The sequence below is a fragment of the Botryllus schlosseri genome, chromosome 16 (assembly GCF_051294905.1).
Source record: "Botryllus schlosseri isolate E-star chromosome 16, Bs_hap1, whole genome shotgun sequence".
NCBI lineage: Eukaryota > Metazoa > Chordata > Ascidiacea > Stolidobranchia > Styelidae > Botryllus > Botryllus schlosseri.
The window spans coordinates 12,959,683-12,979,191 of NC_137251.1; the positions used below are offsets into that span (position 1 = coordinate 12,959,683).

General features: G+C 39.4%; 1 protein-coding gene across 1 annotated transcript in view; it reads right to left on the reverse strand.

Moving 5' to 3' along the window:
- The window catches only part of LOC145458665 (uncharacterized), a 41,122-nt gene extending 25,210 nt beyond the window's left edge, over nucleotides 1-15,912 (reverse strand). Inside the window, exons 1-6 of the mRNA XM_080337109.1 lie at nucleotides 15,678-15,912; nucleotides 14,588-14,680; nucleotides 11,936-12,075; nucleotides 11,050-11,168; nucleotides 10,694-10,844; nucleotides 2,692-2,832 (exon numbers count right to left, since the gene is read on the reverse strand). Coding sequence (XP_080193235.1) covers nucleotides 2,692-2,832; nucleotides 10,694-10,844; nucleotides 11,050-11,168; nucleotides 11,936-12,075; nucleotides 14,588-14,680; nucleotides 15,678-15,795 — 762 coding nt within the window. The 5' untranslated portion in view covers nucleotides 15,796-15,912. The remainder of the gene's footprint in view (nucleotides 1-2,691; nucleotides 2,833-10,693; nucleotides 10,845-11,049; nucleotides 11,169-11,935; nucleotides 12,076-14,587; nucleotides 14,681-15,677) is intronic.
- Between the last annotated feature and the right edge of the window lie 3,597 nt (nucleotides 15,913-19,509).

Consider the following 19,509-nt stretch of genomic DNA (forward strand, 5'->3'; position numbering starts at 1 on the left):
GCGCCCCAGTCAGATGCTCTCACGCCTCCTAGTTTGAGAACCACTGTTCCAAAGTATCAATGAAACTTGCTTGTAATCAGATATGAAGAAATGATACTACAGGAAAAGTTTTGTTTCACTAAGATTGTGAGGATTGTCGCTGATTTACAAAAATAAAGTACAGTGTCACCACCGCTGTCACCACTTTAGAATCAATATATAAAGAACTAGCAAGAAATAAAAATGTCAATTCTCCCCATCAGCTGAGACTAAAAGAACAATGAATACATTTCGTTTATTGCTCTCGCTAATACTGCTTTACCGAATTAGTTATAACGTATCGCATATTTATGACTGTAAATTATTTCATGAGAGTTATGACAGACCTAACCAAATATTAGACTTTTGTAACCGGACCTTTGCTAAAAAAACAGTTTAGTATCCCTATTCTAAAACTTGGATGACCAGGTCTTTATTTCCGCTTTCGAACCAATCCCCTGATTACGTGGTAATTATAGTGCGCAAATAATAATTCGCTACGGCTATAGTACGAGACGAAACAAAAGCTACGATTAGCGGTGCATCATCAGTTCTACAATATTTAAAATTGCGCAGCAGCACCGAACGTTTGGGGGCATTGTAATTAGTAGGGATGGTGCGAACCCCTGGAAGGTTCAGGTTCGTGTGAATGCGAACCTTTTTGAAAGATTCTGTGTGAACGCGAACGTGAACCTTATGACGTCATGTGACGTCATATTACCAATTCCAACGCTAAATTTCAGGCCACATAAGCCTCAATGCTTAATTAAGTAATTGCTGACGTCTTAGACGTCACCAAATGTATCAACTGGAGCAATCAAATGCTATATTAAAATCAATATCTTCCGTCGCTTTGCCAACAATTTCGACGACGACTTGTAAGGTAACATAAGCTTACGGTCTAGGCCAGACCAGACAATGTATTCGGTGTCTGACTATTGCTACATCGGCGTTGAGCAGAGTGTAAAACGGGTTTCTATACTTGCAACCGATATTACCCCATAAACAAGTTACACAGCAGTCAACACCTCAATCGCACGGATTTGGTTTGATGATAAAATAAACATATCAAATCAAGATGTATCCCGTACCCCTGCTAGATTTATTTACGTTAGACAGCGATGTATCCTTTATATCAATTTCCCAGATTGTTTGAATAAGCATCATTCACTGACTTCCCAAATGTAGTGTATTTCGTTCTTGATGTTGTGTTATTGCGGGTCAAGCTCACAGCAGAGAGTCACTAAATATCCACAAACGGAAAGCTGAATATTTCGAGCGAACTTTTGTAACTAAGCAAGTAAAACATTTTAGATTGGCAAGGTGCATGCTCGTTTAGTGTTGATTTTGTTTATGCTTCCAACGCCATGCATAGAGTGGTCCGAAGTTGAAATGCAAAGAATTTCAACCTAAGATGTTATAATGATATGAAAAATTGTAACATATGAAAAAGGTCCGCAGTCCAGAACCTACCAAGGTTCGTTTGTGAACGTGAATTTCTAAATTTCTGAGGTTCACACACAGAACGCGAACGTGAACCTCACGTTCACACCATTCTTAGTACTTAGTATCCTATTAAGTTTATTTGAACTATCTGAACAATTTTTATCCGCACTCATCCGCACCACGTTTGTCCGTAGCACTGCAAATTTTTCATCCGCACGAGTGCGTTCCCTTCCATAGGTTGGAAAGCACTGAGCTAATCCATCACATAGCTCTTTGTTATGCGAATCAAAGAAAATAGAACCATACCATAGCATAGAACCATAGAGGTAGTTTTATAACATTTTTTTAATAACTCCTTTACATTTTGCGCAATACTTGATAAAAGTTGCAATATAAAATTCCTAATCAGCTAAAACAATATACTATACGTAAATTCTGAGTATTTAGGAAGCTGCCGGAAGCTGTATAAAGAGTTGCAAAAGTTGCAAAAACTTGCCCTATTACCTATGGATGAGGTAGAGTTGCCATACCGTCATTATTTGTAAGATCCGTTTGTATTCTAAAGGTCATTATAGCACAATAGCTACACGTAGACGGGCGATACAGACACCAATAAATATACTCTAACTGATATTGATTGATGCCGTTGCGAGGGCTTTCGCAAAGCCGTGGTTGCGACTTGGAGAAAGTGATGACTCTTTTTAGTCATCGGTTTCTCAAATTTCGGCATTGGGCTACTCAGAATTTCTGGCTGGATCCCTAATTTTTAATCCACGTCGACAGCAAACCTGCCTCAAGGCGAGTTTTCGTCTTCACTCATGAATTTCATAAAACCGAGTGCCAGTATATCCACATCCCAGATGTGATTGTTTCAAGTGCTAAGCTGCATCATCAGACGCGGATGAGCATTCTTGCAGCAACAGGTTTGTCGTTGATGTTGGCCTATTACACCGTGTATAGCCCAATTTTTTGTTCTTCAAATGACATGGACACATGTATAACTCGCTTCATGAAAAAGGCTCGCCCTCCCTGTCATAGGCAATTTTCAAAAGTACAAAAACGGAGTTTAGCCTGTATAAGTGTATACACACTCCGATGAGACTGGAAAAGCTATAGCACCATCGAGTAAGATTCAGATTTAAATATCTCAGAAGCATTTTAATATGCTTTTGTGAAACGTCCATCAGCATAACTGATGCCTAAGCTCGATTACAGATAACGACTTACCTCAGATTCATCGACTTCTAAAAGTGGCACCAAGGCCTCCAACGCATCAGCTTCGTTCAGATATTTCTTATTGTCGCCAAATTTTCCGCAATTATGAAGAATCGATAAATTTGACAACATGCTGCTTTCATGTCTCTCATCCTGTGAAAGCATGAAAAAGATGTAACCCTAATACAGATATAAGTTAGCACATAGTAAATGGATGTAAAGTTGCCTTTTCAGGTCAAATGGATAGTATGACGTAACCCAAATGCAGTGAGCCGTTCAATCTCGCTGTGTCCACACCCTATAGGATAGGGCTCGTCAACCGGGTGTATCGTACACCCTAGGGTGTTCCAACACTTAAAAAGGGTGTACCACTAGGATGGGGTGTGCTGGGATATACCGAATGCGCATTAAAGTGGACCAATGACTAGCTATTACAATAAGTAGGCAAGTTTACGCTTCAGAACAAGTTGTTCATATCAGCTGTGCGCAAGATGTAAACTTCATTCCTCTTGTGATGTGATAAGCAGATGTTTCTCTATCGGTTCTTTTTGTGGAAGAACAGGGTGGGTTTAGCATGCGTTCAGCTTGCGATATCTGTCTATAACAGTGGTTCACAACCTTTTTGTCGTCATTCCCCACTTCAGATTTATTCCTAGTCTTCATTCCCAATAACCAAAACTATTTGCTTGTTTGAGTACACAAGACACACAACCACACCAGTACGCAACAGTGTTGGGATCAAGTCACTGCCTTCGAGTCACGAGTCGTTTCAAGTCATTGCACATTTTGACTAGAGTCAAGTCAAGTCAATCGATTTTCGAAGGTGACTTGAGTCAAGTCAAGTCACTCGAATTTTGGAGGTGACTCGAATCAAGTCAAGTCAAGTCAAGTCAAGTCACTAGTCAAGTCACAATTCAAGTCAAATTGAATTTTTGAAGTATGACGCATGATTACGTCATTGCATTTTGCTAGCTGTCTGAAATAGAGATTGAGTGGTCTGTGATTTTGAACCGATGGACGAATATATAGTCAAATACACATGCAAGAAGGCACTATATCGCTCACATATACGTAGAACTGCTAAACTACATCAGTAATTGTATAGCCTCAGTTTATAGTCACCAGTCAAAATAGAGAATAGAGAAACGAATTCATAAGATGCAATACATTACCCATTTACAAATTGATATGGTACAATTTGAGCCTGCGCCAATGGTTGGGGAGTATATAAAATGTATTCGAATTCAATTTCAATAAAACAAGAGGTTTGGTTACGGTAAGAACACAGAATAGAAATAGACATTTTGCTATTAAATTACTTCACTATACTAGTTTACGACAACGTAATCTGTAAGCTTCGATCACTTCGTTTGCGGTCAATTTATTTGTGAGAGAACAATGGAGGGTCAGTAAAATGCACGATAATTGAATGATTGTCCGCTCTCACAAGTCACAACAGCGTTTCGCGAACAACCCGAACATATGCAAGATGCAGTGATTTTTATCGACACTGATTACTTGATGACTTGAAATTGACTCGTCAATTTTGCTCCGAGTCACGAGTCAATCCACATTTCTGATACGCCGAGTCAAGTCAAGTCAAGTCATTTTAGCAAAGTGTCTCGAGTCAGGTCAAGTCATACGAAAAAGGTGACTCGAGTCTGACTCGAGTCATCCCCACACTGGGACGCAAGGCAATCGCCTATAACTGCAACATAAAACGTATTGTGAATCGATTGCGGTACCCCTCAAAATTTAGCGAAAGCGTTATTTCACGTCATACTGGTCGTGCTGGATGCGTTTGTGACGTCATCATTGATCATTGGTTATCCAAAGTTAAAATCGAGTTTTTGTGAACAACAATATAATTTTCGATACATACTTCCCATATCAGTTAACTGGTAACGGTAATCGCGCATGTCCCTCCGTAAATATGTAGACTAACCTGTATCTAATGTTTAACAAATGCGTTTATTCCCAACCAGAAACCATTGAATTCCCCGCCAATGGGGAATTCCCCACCGGTTGGGAACCACTGGTCTCTAGTGATTCTCTAGAGCAGTGGTTCTCAACCTTTTTCACCTCGCGGACCGGTAAAATTTCACAAGATATTTGGCGGACCGGACTGAAATGAACCCCCAATGTAATGTATGCAACCGTTTATCTGCAAGTATGATACTAGAGAAGGCGTGACCAACCTTTTTGCTATTCACTGATGCATTTCGATTATTTATACAGCCGACGGCTGCATTCCAGGACATAGTCGCAATTGACTAATTGGACGCCAAATACTCATGTTAAACTGTCCGTGTCGATTTCTGGTGAACTCCGGACTAATCTACTTTTTCATATTGTCTTACTATATGCGCATCGAAATCGCTACATAGTGGTCATGTTATGAATAATGACTGGGGCCGGTAAAGGTCGCGCTAAGCGCGCAAATTTCTTCAGATTCACGATTGAATTTCGTCATTAATATTCGTAATGTCACATATTATTATCAAATATTTATCCTTTCTCAACCAAAGCGATAAGATTCAACAGTAGGGTTGATGGAGGAAGTATTTTTCGAAAATTCAGAGCAGATGATGCATCTTCGTGTCAGCCATTTATTATTAGCATAGTCACTTCGGGGCGTGCTGTCACTTCTTGACCTCCCATCAGGATTGTCGGTATAGTGGAAAGACATTGGAATCTCTCCAACATACCAGTTTTGTTCGTAATTAAATCTGTTTTTGATGGTATTCATTTGATTTTACGGTAGTGTCTGCTTAGTGCTGAGTCGAGATAAAATTGACTTGCGCAGATAAACATAAGCTATAATTTCGCGCCGGAGGCCGTGGATTAACCGACCGTGCCAACTGGAATAATATTCTTCTCTTCGAAAATATCCAGAGATGAAGGGTATTGGAGAAGGACCGAGCACCTTGTCTAGCTATCTTGCTCATTTCAAACTACTGCCATACGTAGCCTACTACGAGTACAATGCTCCGCACGAAAACACCTGAATACAACGATACCTGGCCATCCACAAAATTATTGAATCGAAAACGAATGATCGTACGGATTGCGAGGTTTAGCCACTGAGCCACTTAGCTAGTCGCTCACATGTCGTCACCGGAGACAGTTTGAAGTTCAGGTCAAATCGAGCATGTTTCCGGGCCCAATCTTACCTCGCGAAGTTCTGCATCAGTTTAAAATTTGACGTTTTACTTATTTTACAAATGAACAAGCCTTCAACATTTTGTATCTTAACATTAAGGTATAAAATGTTAATATAACTCGCGGACCGGCAGCAAAGTCGTCGCGGACCGGCTCCGGTCCGCGGACCGGCGGTTGAGAACCACTGCTCTAGAGCACGAGGTCTCAAACTCAAATGTGCTTGCAGGTCAATTTCTTAATTTCTGATGACACCGCGGGCCGCAGCATCAATAATAGGGATATTCAATGTATAATATCCGAATAGGCCTTATTTGACGGCCCCTTGCAGACAGACATTCCACAAACATCGTGAAAATGTTATTTACTTACTATTCACGCTTGGCACGAACTAATCACATTTTCACATATCTGAATAAAATAGTTTTTGTGCCGGACATAATTTGTTAAAATAATGAGTTGTAGACATCATGCGAGAGGACGCATGATTCCATCGTAAAAGCTGTCGGGTTATAATATTGCAGCTAGTGGAACTTTGATGTGCCACAATTTTATGTACAATATTTAGAAAATTTACTAAAGATTGATCTGATATCAGAGTACGTGAGCGGTGTAGCCTAATCCTGGTTTCTGATTTAGCCGTGATAAGTAGGCTATTGTTACTGTCATTGCCAAAGTCAAATTAAACCAGCGTTAGATTTTTTTCGATTAATATTGGAACAGATCAATAACAACTTAAATATGATAATTCTTGTGCCATCGTAATAGCATTGTTTCTTGACCTTTTAAGCGACCGTACCCCTTAGGCTTCCAATAAGATTTCCCGTGCCCCCTGTCCATTTTTAACGCAATTTCTGATGGTACCTATATAAAAATCAGAAAGCCGATTCACATAAAATCGCGTGTAGCGCGAAGAATATTTTCCAGTTGAATAAATTGGCCCAGAAAATATTCCACAGCATATAGATAGGCCTATTTTCACAATGCATCTCGTACCCCATGATGTGGTGCTTCGTACCACGAAGGGGCTACAAACTCCTGGTTAAGAACCTCTGGAATATAAATGTCAAATCGCCAAAGAATCCATTGTTATTACATCTGTGGAGCGTACGACTACCTTACTCGCCACCGATAATAACATGGATAAAGAGAACAAGCAATACTTAGGATTTATCCAAATGTACGTCGCGGGGGCCGCAGAATGCCAATGATTTCCATACTGACGTGACTAGATATCTATATACCCTACGCAGCGCAACACAATGGCCATAACAATGACCCGTTGCGACTCTCCGATTGTTCGAACAATGCTGATATTTCAGACTTGGAGGACGGATTCTAGGTGGATCAGTCCCTGATCATTATTTTAATTTTTATTTTCGGAATCGGTGCAACAGTAGCTTTCGATCAAGACCAGATTCAATAATTCATGGGCTCGGGAAGATAGCTTTTGGATTGCCAGAAATCCTACAGTCGCTTACGCAAAACAATTCTCTACTCCAGCCTCGGCGAAGCGGAACGAAGCTGCAAAATCGGTCGTTGCCGTTCCATGTCTAATTTCTATACTTCAACACATATTGGTAGACAATATAACGATTACGATGAGAAGGCCTGGTGAGAGAACAATTTTCTTTCAAATGTGACGTCATGTTCTTATTACGTCACAATACCTCAATTGCCCAACTTCATAGCGGACGATTACTCGCATCCAACGAATATTGTAGCTACAACCCACGCAAACATGGCGTACAAGCGGATGGTTGTGGTGCTAGATTTCAATGTTGAGTAAAGAATTGCCAAATAATGGTCGGTGCCCGTTTCAAATAAGGCCAGATGAGAATAGGATGAAGTGAACATGAACATAAATTTCTGCCATAAAAATTATTGTTTGTGATATTTTAACGTACGTATGCCCATTGCCTACGATCTACTTGGTACAAATATTGTGTGCTGGCGTTACGACGCGTGCAAATTATATAGACGTTCTTCCTGCACTTCAACAAAGTAATGTTGTCTATGAATGTAAGTGCCAATGTGATTGTGGCTACGTAGGCCGAACGACGCAACGTTTTGCATGGCCGTATGAAACAGCATGTCCAATGTCCATAAATTTATTAGAACACGCGCACCACGCTCAGAGAAAAGCTCACCATTGACTCATACCATGAAGCTTGAATCAGAACAGGCGAAGGCCATGAATTCTGGTACTGGTTAACATTTGTTGGATAATTCTCTTTGTGCGTCGTCGGGAGAGCCCGTTCACACTTTAATTTGTGTGTCTGGGAGTTGACTTTTATAAATAAGCCAACCTAGTTTGTACCAACAGAAGGAGTTCTTATACCATCTAAAATAGTTCATTTATCGATTTCTTCGACTCGATTATTCGAAGTTCCATCCGGCAACGTCATATTTCGTGATACGATTGATGATATACAATGTTCTTTTCAATTATTTATTAGTTACTGACGATTAGTAGGGATGGTGTGACCTGGTAATCCAAGCACTAGTAGACGTTCTTGTACAAAACCCAACAACTCGTTTGACCGAGAAGGGTTTTAGTGAAATGGTTCAAATCAAAACAAGCGAATAAGTTGCCTTTTCGATTAGTTTGTGCGAATGAAATTTATTTTACAAAAAAAGTGCGAATGAAGCTCAAAAAGGTTGGAAAGCACTGGTATAGGAAATGTCAAAATATCGGCTCAACTAAATTTTTGTTATATGGTGTTATTATTGCTTCGTTGTGTAATGTTTGACGAGCACCAAATTTCAAAACAAAACATCAATGCAAATGTTATTATTTGCAACTAGGCAGAGTTGTGATTATTATCCTGTTTCGAGGTAGTGGCGTTTGGAATGTATGGTTAACCTGATATAAGACATAGCAGGTTTTCTTACGATCACACAACAATGTACGTACATCAAATATATATTTACTACATGTGGATTCGTTTTACGCAATGATGAGCAAAGCTAATACTTTTGACGTAATAATGAGCAGTGGCGTTTATAAATCAGACGTTTGTGCTATCACTAACCTGGTATAATATCTATTCCTTTTCACGACTGTTCAGTTCATGTCATAGTCTTTGTACAAATAAAAAGTAATCGATCTTTCACAAATTAATCGATTAGATATGTGAAGTAGTCGATTACGATTACGATTACGTCGGAATTTATCCGTATGTAATCGATTGCGATTACGATTACTTCAAAATGCTGTAATCGTCGTAATCGATTACGATTACTAATCGCGACTACCCCATGTCTGGTTATAATGATGTAGAAATTGTAATATACGAAAAACGTTCACAGTGCAGAACCTACCAAGGTTCGTTTGTGAACGTGAACCTCTAAAGTTCTGAGGTTCACACACAGAACTGGAACGTGAACCTCGCATTCACACCATCCCTGGCGGTTGTCAGCCGAAAATATATGAACATATTATTCAATTGTATGTTGAAGTTGTGTACCTCCGAGAAGCTCTGCCAATGCTATAGATTACTGGTTCACAAAATGAACTGTGAACCAACAGAGTGTGGTGTATTGAACTGATAAAATTGCTAATAAACCAATGATGATGACCATTAAAATCTGATTTTCACTGACAGCAAAAATATTTGAATGAATATTTATTGCAGACATGTTCGACTTCTGCTGCTTCCTTTCAGATACTAGTTGAGAAATGCGAAGCTTCGTGTTCGAAAGTGTGTGGGCTCGGTCGAAGCGCAGCAGCGTGATACCAATTGCTTAATTACAAACGAGCTTTTAGGAGTCGAGATAGGATGGGCATTTCAGAAGAACGTGGTTTTGATTACAAACCCCAACTTCCCCTGCGTGTGCCACTTCATAAGGCGTGCCACCACAGCAGACTCAATTCGACTCCTGATCGGGCCTGCAACCAACAACAGCCATTGCGGCCGTGTCATCACAAATCATATGTATGAGTTAACTGTAAGTTAATAAGAACCATGTAGTGATGTAGTTACTAGTCATTATGTGCGTAACGAATTAACGTAATTGACGAGCAAACCCATAGGCTACTTGTGATGTAATGATGAGTAGTGGCGTGTGAAAAGCCGACGTTCCTGCTTTAAAAAAAACTGATCAAATATCGCACTATTACTTGTTCAGGGACGTTCAGTCCAGGTCATAGTCCTTGTATTAGTAAATTGTAATAGTTCGTTTCACAAAGAAATCGATTAGATGTGTGAAATAATCGATTACGTTTACGATTACTTCGGATTTTTTCCAATTACGATAACTTAAAATGCTGTAATCGTCGTAATCGATTTCGATTACTTCAATCACGATTACCCCATGTCTGATCCGAGCAAGCGTGACAAAAGTATTTTAACGGGGAATAGCCGATCTAAAAGTACGCGCAATTCATTTTACATGAATTATAATAAACCACTACATTCATGGAAACATATTCGAACATCGTCGGTATATATTCGCGACCAGCGCGACAAAAAATTTCGAGATTTGACAAATCTTGTCGACTATTAATTTGCAATGAGAACTGAGGGATATATAGAACTATTGTTCTACTATATAATGATTAATCATATGTCCATATACTACAGCATCTACTGCGATGTCGTTTTTCTTCAGCACCCCCCCTATTTCCTCGTGAACCCGGCGCCTCACATACCGCCCCTGAACGTTTCCACGCTCTTTAACATACATACCGCCCCTGGGGAGAGCCTAGGTTAAGAACCACTGATCTAGACGGAGTGGTGATTAGTCTAGTTCTACGAGGTATTGTATCACAGTCAGAATATATTCGAAACCAAATACGCCTGACTTCTGCTACAGGACATATTTGCAGAAAAATAATTCTATCATCACTTACTTTGTTCTTGAGAGGGTCAATGTTGTTCTTGATCTCATCCACAATTATTTGGAAGCATCCTGCTCTTCCAAGTGCTAAGCAAAACTCGCTGCTCGCGTCTGAGTAACTCCAGCAAACGGATTTGAGTAACCTGAGGCATTCCTTCCTGTAACTACGGTAAAAGTAAGGATTCAGCAATGTGTACGACCTGCGCTATAGTCTTTGTTTGTAGAATACTGTGTCAAATTCATTTCGCCTTTTTTGGTTATGCTCCTTAATTCATGTCAGAGAATACCTTAGATCTCTGGTGATATTATTCCTAATACATTTTATAGGTCAGGATATATTGTTACTCATGTCGATCACGAACTCCTTACTGTGAATGAGCTTTATTTGAATTGTCAGAGTTTCTTGGGGAGAGAGCTCTCATATAATCGGTGAATATTCTCCCTCCCTTGCCTGCAGCAATTTCATCTCCTAAAATTTTTTTGTGCTCCTGCAAAATGAAATGCTTGATTAGTTATACGTCGCCAGAAACAACTGTATCTAGGGTTGCATTTAAACAAACGGTGTTTTAAAACACTTTGTTTAAAACATGTTTTAAATAGTTTTTTTTTAAAATGCCTTTTAAAAAAATTGTATTTTTTTTAAGTTGTAAAATCATGCCATAATTGTGTAAATTAGGGTTACCATATGTCCTCTTTTTTGAGAATTTTGGTTAAAGATAGGGAAAAATTCGACTGAGATATAGAAAATCAGCACTGTAGTAACGCTCCGGCGGATATTTCGGGAGCTGAACGGGAAACTTGACCTTTTTTTATCTTTTAGTCAACCGACCACGAAGTGCGAAAAATTTACCATTTTTTCAAGATTTTCCTCCGGTGTTGCAAGTCTGAAAATTCTGAAAAAGTGTACTCTTTTCAGATTTCCAAAATATGGTAACCCTAGTGTTAATACTTTCCAAAAACAGGTTGTATGAGCCTACGGACAATTACCACCCGATATAGCCGACGTATATCGATATGGGATGGTTGGAACCCTCAAAATAGTCGGTTCAACATTAATAGTACAGATATTTCGCCAAAGGAGCTATATTTCAATGTTAATGTCAATCCACTATGACATCACAGTTAAATATTCGTGACGTCATTGCTTTAAAAAAACACAATAAAAAACATGTTTTAAATTAGGGCCTCGTTTTAAACATGTTTGTTTTAAATTGATTTTTGTTTTAAATGCAACCCTAACTGTGATTGTTTCCACCATTGGCTCATGTTCGTAATAGAAATCTTGCAATTTCTGCATATTCTTTTTGCTAGAAAGCGTCATCGTGTTTGTTTTAGCGTCGGCTTCAATATTTTCATCCAGCTGATTCATCAACTTTTTCACAAATGCAACTGAACCTGAAAGAATCTAATTATTGTCGGTCACCTTGGAAAATAGGATAGAGCATGGCGAAAAGACTAATGGATATAGACTAACGAACATTTGAGGTCAATTTCAGTTTTCAGAGGTGGTCAGTACTGAAGTACTTCCAATTTTTGAGTACTCAAGTAGGTCTGGGCTACTTGCACTGCTTGAACAGTTTCCGGAAAAAATACTCACTTCTAACGACTTGGATATTGATAAGTAGAAAGTAGTTTGGGGATAAGTTTGCATCGCTTTATATTACACTGGCCAACAAAAAAATCATCATGGTAGGTAAGAACGATTTTAGGGTAAATCGGGGGGCGCTGAGTTCGAAAATAGCACTGGTTTATGCAGATTGGCTCTATTTTCCAAGGTATCACCGTCTGTGCTTAAACCACAAAATGTGAGAAATGTAAAACACAATTAGATCGGTGGATCGAAACTGTGCTGCATAAATATATTCTTTTCCACATATCGAACACAAAAATACCCCATTTATTCGTATTTTCATTCATATTATATTTTGATTTGTGACAATAAGCTTCCTATACCGATAAATGTGCTTGAAGTGAACAAAAATAGCAGTATTTCGGTAATAACAAACCAAGTATGCCTGAGCCTACAAAAAGACGACAATTTTTATACACAGACGAAATAAACAAGCAAACAATATTTTGTTTACCCAGTAGTATTTAAATCTTCTCGTAGAAATAAATCAATATCGGTATGTGCATTAGTGTAGTTCTTAGATGCAACTCCTGTTATTAACTCAAATCAGCTTGAAGTCATCTGCAGGAACGTCCTCTTGTACGATTTTGATGGCAACATATTCGCAATAGGCAGCTGGCAGTAATCATTCATAATATGAGCATCCTAACTATATTGATATCTCTCTTCCATTTATTTTATTTATAGGATAAACCTTCCACCTCGTTTCTCACTTAGGTTTTCGGGGGAAGCGATGATACTAAACTTTTATGCTCATGCTTATCCTTGATCCAAGAACGTTCGTGAACATCACTTCCACATTATTCCGATAGTTTCTTCTTTTTGTCGTCTCAACCTAAGTCAATACTTTCGTTGTTTAATTGATCTCGAGTAAAAGGCGTTGGTTCACTGTGTATTCGTAATAATGTTGAGGAGTCGGTGTTAATGCATTTGCTACTACAGCATATACTCTTGCCATTTTCATCTTCCACTACATCCTATCATCGCATCATTCGAAATCAGATCTGGCAGGGACGTAAAGCTGCAACAGGAATATCAGGGGAGTGATTATTTGACTGTAAAGCAGAGTCAATGTTGAGGAAGTGCTATGACTTCTTTTTTTAGTTCCAACCTTACATCAAATTCATGTAAAAATATCAATCATCATGGTGGCTCTTTGAGTCGCACAAAACTACGGGTATTACAAATTGCATTATTTAGACTTTACCTTGAGTCCATAAGCGCAAAGTTTCAGCCTAATGCAGGCGGACCGTTTGCGGTGTATGGCGTTCATCTTGATCTCCTAACGTCATACCAAAGTACTCTTTGTAAGTGCATTTGGTGCAATTTCACATATTGAATCGTTTCATGTTCAACGTGTTCTAGTAACATATGCAGCAAAAGAATTCGTGGTCATTACCACATTTCTCGGTCTAGCTATATCACTCATTTTTTAACACACTTGAATTGAATTGAAATTTCTGAAAATGATAGCAAGGGACAGTATATATAATATTAAAAAGCGTAGGAAAGCGTGTTAAATTTGAGCCCACTAATCATCGGGGATGAGATAAGTGTTATTTGACTCTTTCTGGAGCTCAAATGACGTAATCTGTCGAAAAAATAGTCTCTAAATGATAATTTTCAGGAAGAAACTAACTATTGCTTTATCAGTGCACTACAACGCACATGCTAGTACTAGATGGGATATGATAAAGTAATCTAAGCCCATATTCACCTCCTCTGGCGCGAGATTACCCATATCAACCACAAACATACTATTTTTCATGGCATATGTAGGAAGAGGCAATATCTCAAACAAGAGAGCCAATTCGGCAAAAGTAATGACATTTTTGGGCTCAGCGCCCCTAGTTCGATCTCACAAATCATGATTTTTGAAAAAAGAAATTGCCCTGTGTTATCGAAGAATCTAGTATTTCACCTATGTGTAGTGTCACTAGTCATTTCCTCTTGGTCGGTAATATACCGCATCCTACAATTTTGAAAATAGCCACCATGATCAACTGCCATAAGTCTGCGAGCCCACGGCCAAATCTACTTTTCGAGAGTAGTTAATTAAGTACATTTAAGATCTTTCATTTTTTAGTTTCACGTGAGGTAGTTCTGAAACGCTATTTACTCGTAGTTGAGTACCAAGTTCCGGCGTTACAATACTTCTACTTGAGCAGCAGCGATGATTACATCCGCTAAGTGTAGTTATGCACGATCTGCGCGTTAAAGTTGGGTAGTTAAAAAGCAAAAGAGAGAATACCACGAAACTGCCTATAGTGTCTGTACCTGCAAGTTCTGGAAATTCATGAAGTATTTTTTTCCGTGCAGCAAGTACCTTTGCCGATATGGTCGACACGTGAAGAGGTTGGGATACGAGACCTGAATCAAAATATGCATGGATTTTTTTTTGGTGGAAACTATAGTTATTTCATATCATTAATAGTAGTGGTCGAAAACGTACATAAACAGTGTAGGTCGGTTTAGGAATATATAGAGAAGCGAGCAGACACCACTTTGGCAAAAGGGCCCAATACAAATTCTAAGTAAGCATTCTCTAGTGACAAATATTTGTTGCTACAGGTTATTTAATGTCAATTCATTATGCTAATCCTACTCGCATCAGTCGAGTCATAAATCTTGAGAGACCACGATGGAGATTCTCCATATGGGTCAACATATATTTGTGTCACCTCCAATTATTTCAGCCAGTTCGCGAATCAAACCCCTGCCGTTAGTATTGGGCTAAGGTGGGGATGACATAGACCTCTTTGAAGAGAATTTGTCCTATTTTATTAAGCAAACAAAAATGTCATCGGAGGACGCCCAAACGTCCTCTTTTTTCGTAATCCGTCCCCTCTTTCTGTTTTGAGTGTTAGGCGACTGTGCAGAGGCGACTATAAAAAGTTAATTCGCCACAAAGCACACTTGAATACCGGCCTTGTCTAGAAATGCCGCGGAAATTGACTAAAAAAGGTCAATCCAACGAACACTGTCCGCAGAAACCCGGATTTAAGGTATACCCACGCGATAAGCATTATCCGTAATATTTTCCCATTTATGTGGAAAAGTGTCCGCTTTTTCTGATCTTAAAATATGGTAACTATTGCTAAGGTTTTGGTGAGGATTATAAGCCACAACGATTATTATGTTGGGTACAAATATTTATCGCCGACTGTTATGCAACTTATCTCCAAAGCGAAGTCTAAGTTAACCCGGTGTAGATTAGTTGCGCGACCATTTGTCAATGTCATTGGCACTGTTGTCGGACACTGCGGCTATTACATTAATCTGGTATTGCTCGACAGAAGGCCTACAAATCACGCTAATAGAATATATAGGCTAATATTTTAGCTTGCTTGGTAAACCCGTAGCCTACCCCTCTTAACCGTCTTCGCGTTGAACGCATCATTTTGTTGCGCAGGATCCCTGGACGATGCTCGCCTGTGATTCGGAGTTGCATTATCAACTGCACTTTTGCTTGGGGATGATCCCATCTTTCCCAGATTGCTTAAGCAGCGCAGTGTTACAGCGTCTGCGAAATAGGCCTACTCATCTAATCACACTCTGCGATTCGACAGAACAATGATAGTCACCTATCGCTCACACACCAAGTCGCTGATGCGAGCACGATTCAAGCGTGGTATTGTTTCCATTGTCCTGTGTAGAGTTAACCAGATATTTCCCTAGTAACAATGGTAGTAATTCTAAATCTACTTGTATCCATCATAATTTTATTGTTTCCCGTTGATTACGTTTCACATTGTATAGAGTAGGGTTACCATATCTTGTGGATCAAATTCCGGACACTCTTTACGCCTGCTAGCAATCAGAGGTGGTCACGATCCGGTTCAGGAGCCGGATCATGTAGTTGTGTGTTGTAACCAGGACCGAAACAACATTTTTTCAGCCCCTTACCGCCCAAATAAACTTCGATTTCGGGCCTACAACAGAGTAATCGATGCAACCTCTGGGGGGTTTACTATACGCATCTGGTGGTTGAATTTTCTGGATGAATTCTGTCATTAATATTGTGGTTCTTTCATATATTGCTATCAAATTTTGATCCTATCCTCGCCCACATCCGGTGGTTTCCAACGAAAAGGCCAGCACCTTTGTCCAGACTTACTCTCGGCCTGTTTTGAAAGCTGATTACGTTCAGCATCCTCGCGATTCTCAGAATAAAGACAAACAACGCCCAAGTTTAGAACCACTATCTTTGACCAAAGCAGTGGCTCTTAACCTTTATTCCTGCAGCGCCACTTTTCAAAAATTGCCTAGGTCCGGTCGGTCTTTTCGGCTTGGGACTTCACTATTGGAAATAGCTTGAATCGCGCCCGAGGACCATTCGACTAATTAACGCTATAATAATTGTATGTGTTGTACTCGGTATCAAATCAAGGCTGTATAACAACCATCGGGTACGGGCTCAGACCATCTGGTTCGAGCTCGGTGTACACCAGAGTTGGATCAATTGTAATTTGTAATTGAGCTGAATGTAATTAATTACATTTTTTCGTGTAATTGTAATTGTAATTGTAATTAAAGCATTTCTATTTTGTGTAATTGTAATTGTAATTGTAATTTGATCAAAATTTTGCTCAATTACAATCTCAATTACATTTTCATGGAAACCTGACAATCACAACATAAAATATTAATTCAATCAATCATTTATTCGTCGCACCAGTGAAAATCCGGTACGAACCAGGATGACGACTAGGGGCCTTAAGGCCTTAGTAGACAGTCACAACATGTAATAATTAGCCTATTTACATCGGTGTTCTATGCGTGCTCCGTTATAACTGGATAATTCAGTCACGCTAAACTGTTTCCCATACTTCAGTAGCAACAGAAAACTTTGCGAAGTACAATATAGGCTATAGACCAGTGGTTTTCAAACTGGGGGCGTGCCCCCTTGGGCGGCGTGAAAGCATCTGAACGGGGCGCGACGCTCCAGTGAACTGAAATCTTTTCCGCGCTTGGCCCGATTCACCTCCGTTTTATGGTTATTGCTCGGTGTATAGTCTAAATCTCGTATTGGAGAATTCTCTCATCAACAGTCATAACCTTCCATACCATCAAACTTTATGTAAGGATTGCTAACTTTATGGTAAGTAAAGTTAAGTAATTGTAATTGTAATTGTAATTATAATTGTAATTAATTACATATTTTACAGTAATTGTAATTGTAATTGTAATTTGATATTTTTAGCATTGAGTAATTGTAATTGTAATGTAATTGAAACATGCAAGGAAGCAATTGTAATTGTAATTGAATTAAAATATTGTAATTGTCCAACTCTGGTGTACACATCCCGAATTCACCTCAGCGATTGGTGATACGGTGACGTTAATTATATTGGGTTTTGTTTTATTGCTTTATGTAACTAGTACATCAACTGAGATAGTGGTAGAGATCTTTGTTGACGTTGAATTGCACGCAGTTATTAACTTTAACATGAATGTATTCCAAACTAAGCAACCCATATAATAATACGTTCATGTGAGGTAGCGGGTCACAACACTAGACAGTTTCATGCTTTATGATGCCATGAAGAAATATGCTGAAGATTTAATTTTGTAGCTCTAGAATACAAATATATTTAGGTAATCATTTTCGCCAAAAAGCTTCAACACAGCTTTAATGTGCAAAGGGCTCTCACTCTCAAAAGTGCTACAATGCCTCTAAAGTGCTTCTTCGATTTCGACAGGCTGTGCGCTGCAGGATACAATACCTGGTTCGAAACATTTTCTGCAAAATATCCAGAGCTAGCGTGACGGAAGTGTGTTAACGGGAAATTGGCGATCTAAAAGTATGCGCAATTCATTTTCCATGAATTTCAATAAACCACTCCATTCATAGAAACATGCTGCAAAAATTGTCGGTGTATATGTCGCGCAGAGCGCGACGAACAATTTCGAGTCTCGGCAGATTTTTTCGAATGTTAATTTGCAATGAGAACTCGGGGATATATAGAACTGTTTTTCTACTATATACTCTATTTTTCATCACTGCGCCTTCCACTACGACGCCATTTTTCTTCAGTGCCTGCCCATCGCCCGCTGAGCGATTCCGCCCTCTTCAAACTCCAAATCACCACTTGGGGGGCGCTGGCGTCCAGGTTAAGAAACACCGGACTAAAGCACCCAAACGGTCTTAACAGACTCTAGGAATACACCGCTCTCTCATAATTGCTATTACAATTTGACTTATTTCAGTAAATGCTATTTTGCGAGAGCGGCGGCCCCCTATTAAATTCAATATGCGTGACACCAAATCACGCGCATGTAGCGCAAATACAAATTTCAAGCAGACATGGGGTGATTACTTCACGAATGTAATCGATTGCGATTACGATTACTTGTGAATCCTGCGATTACGATTACGATTACGATTACAGCAAAATCAGGAAGTAGTCGATTACGATTACGATTACATTTCAAAAGTAATCACGATTACTCACGATTACATTTGTTGTGCTTCTTAGAACTAATTTCAGAAGAGATATTGGAAGACAATATATGGCTTGCGATGAAAAGGTCTAATGAGATAACAATTTTCCTTATCAATCATACGTCATTTGTGTGTTACGTCATAATGTACCCATTGCCCAACTCTATACAGGCCTATTCGTCGCACCCAATGATTTGAATTTTCTTGCCAGGTCCGTAACTGCCACACCCCAAACTCCCCAATAGGACCGGGAGCGAGCTCGAAGGGGACTCAAAAGTATTTCGTAAATCAACATAAATTAGTATAGAGTATTTTCAAGAGAGTTAATTGCCTGGAAAACTTTCGTCGAGCTTCGGGATTTAAGGTCTCTAAATAACTTGATTTTGAAACGCATACCTCTCCCCGTCAAGAAAAAAAAGCATGCATAATTCATAGGAATAGGCATTTCGGTGGCGGTCATTACCCCGCCGCGACACACTAAAAGACGTATGCAATTTCGGCCAACATGCAACTCCACAAAGTGTGCTACCAAAGAATGACCTTGGCCAAAACTTTGGGTATGTGTCCATTGTCAGTAGCCGCGTTCTGTGGGCGTGACGAATAGTCCGGTCCTTCCAATCTAAGCCCCAACAATGCAAATGCCACCCGGGGCACTCACAGAGGCATGAAGACATGACAATTTGTTCGTGCGTCTCACGAAAGTTTTTCTTTTAGTCTGCTACGTTTGGGCGACTACAGTATCTTTTGATTATAT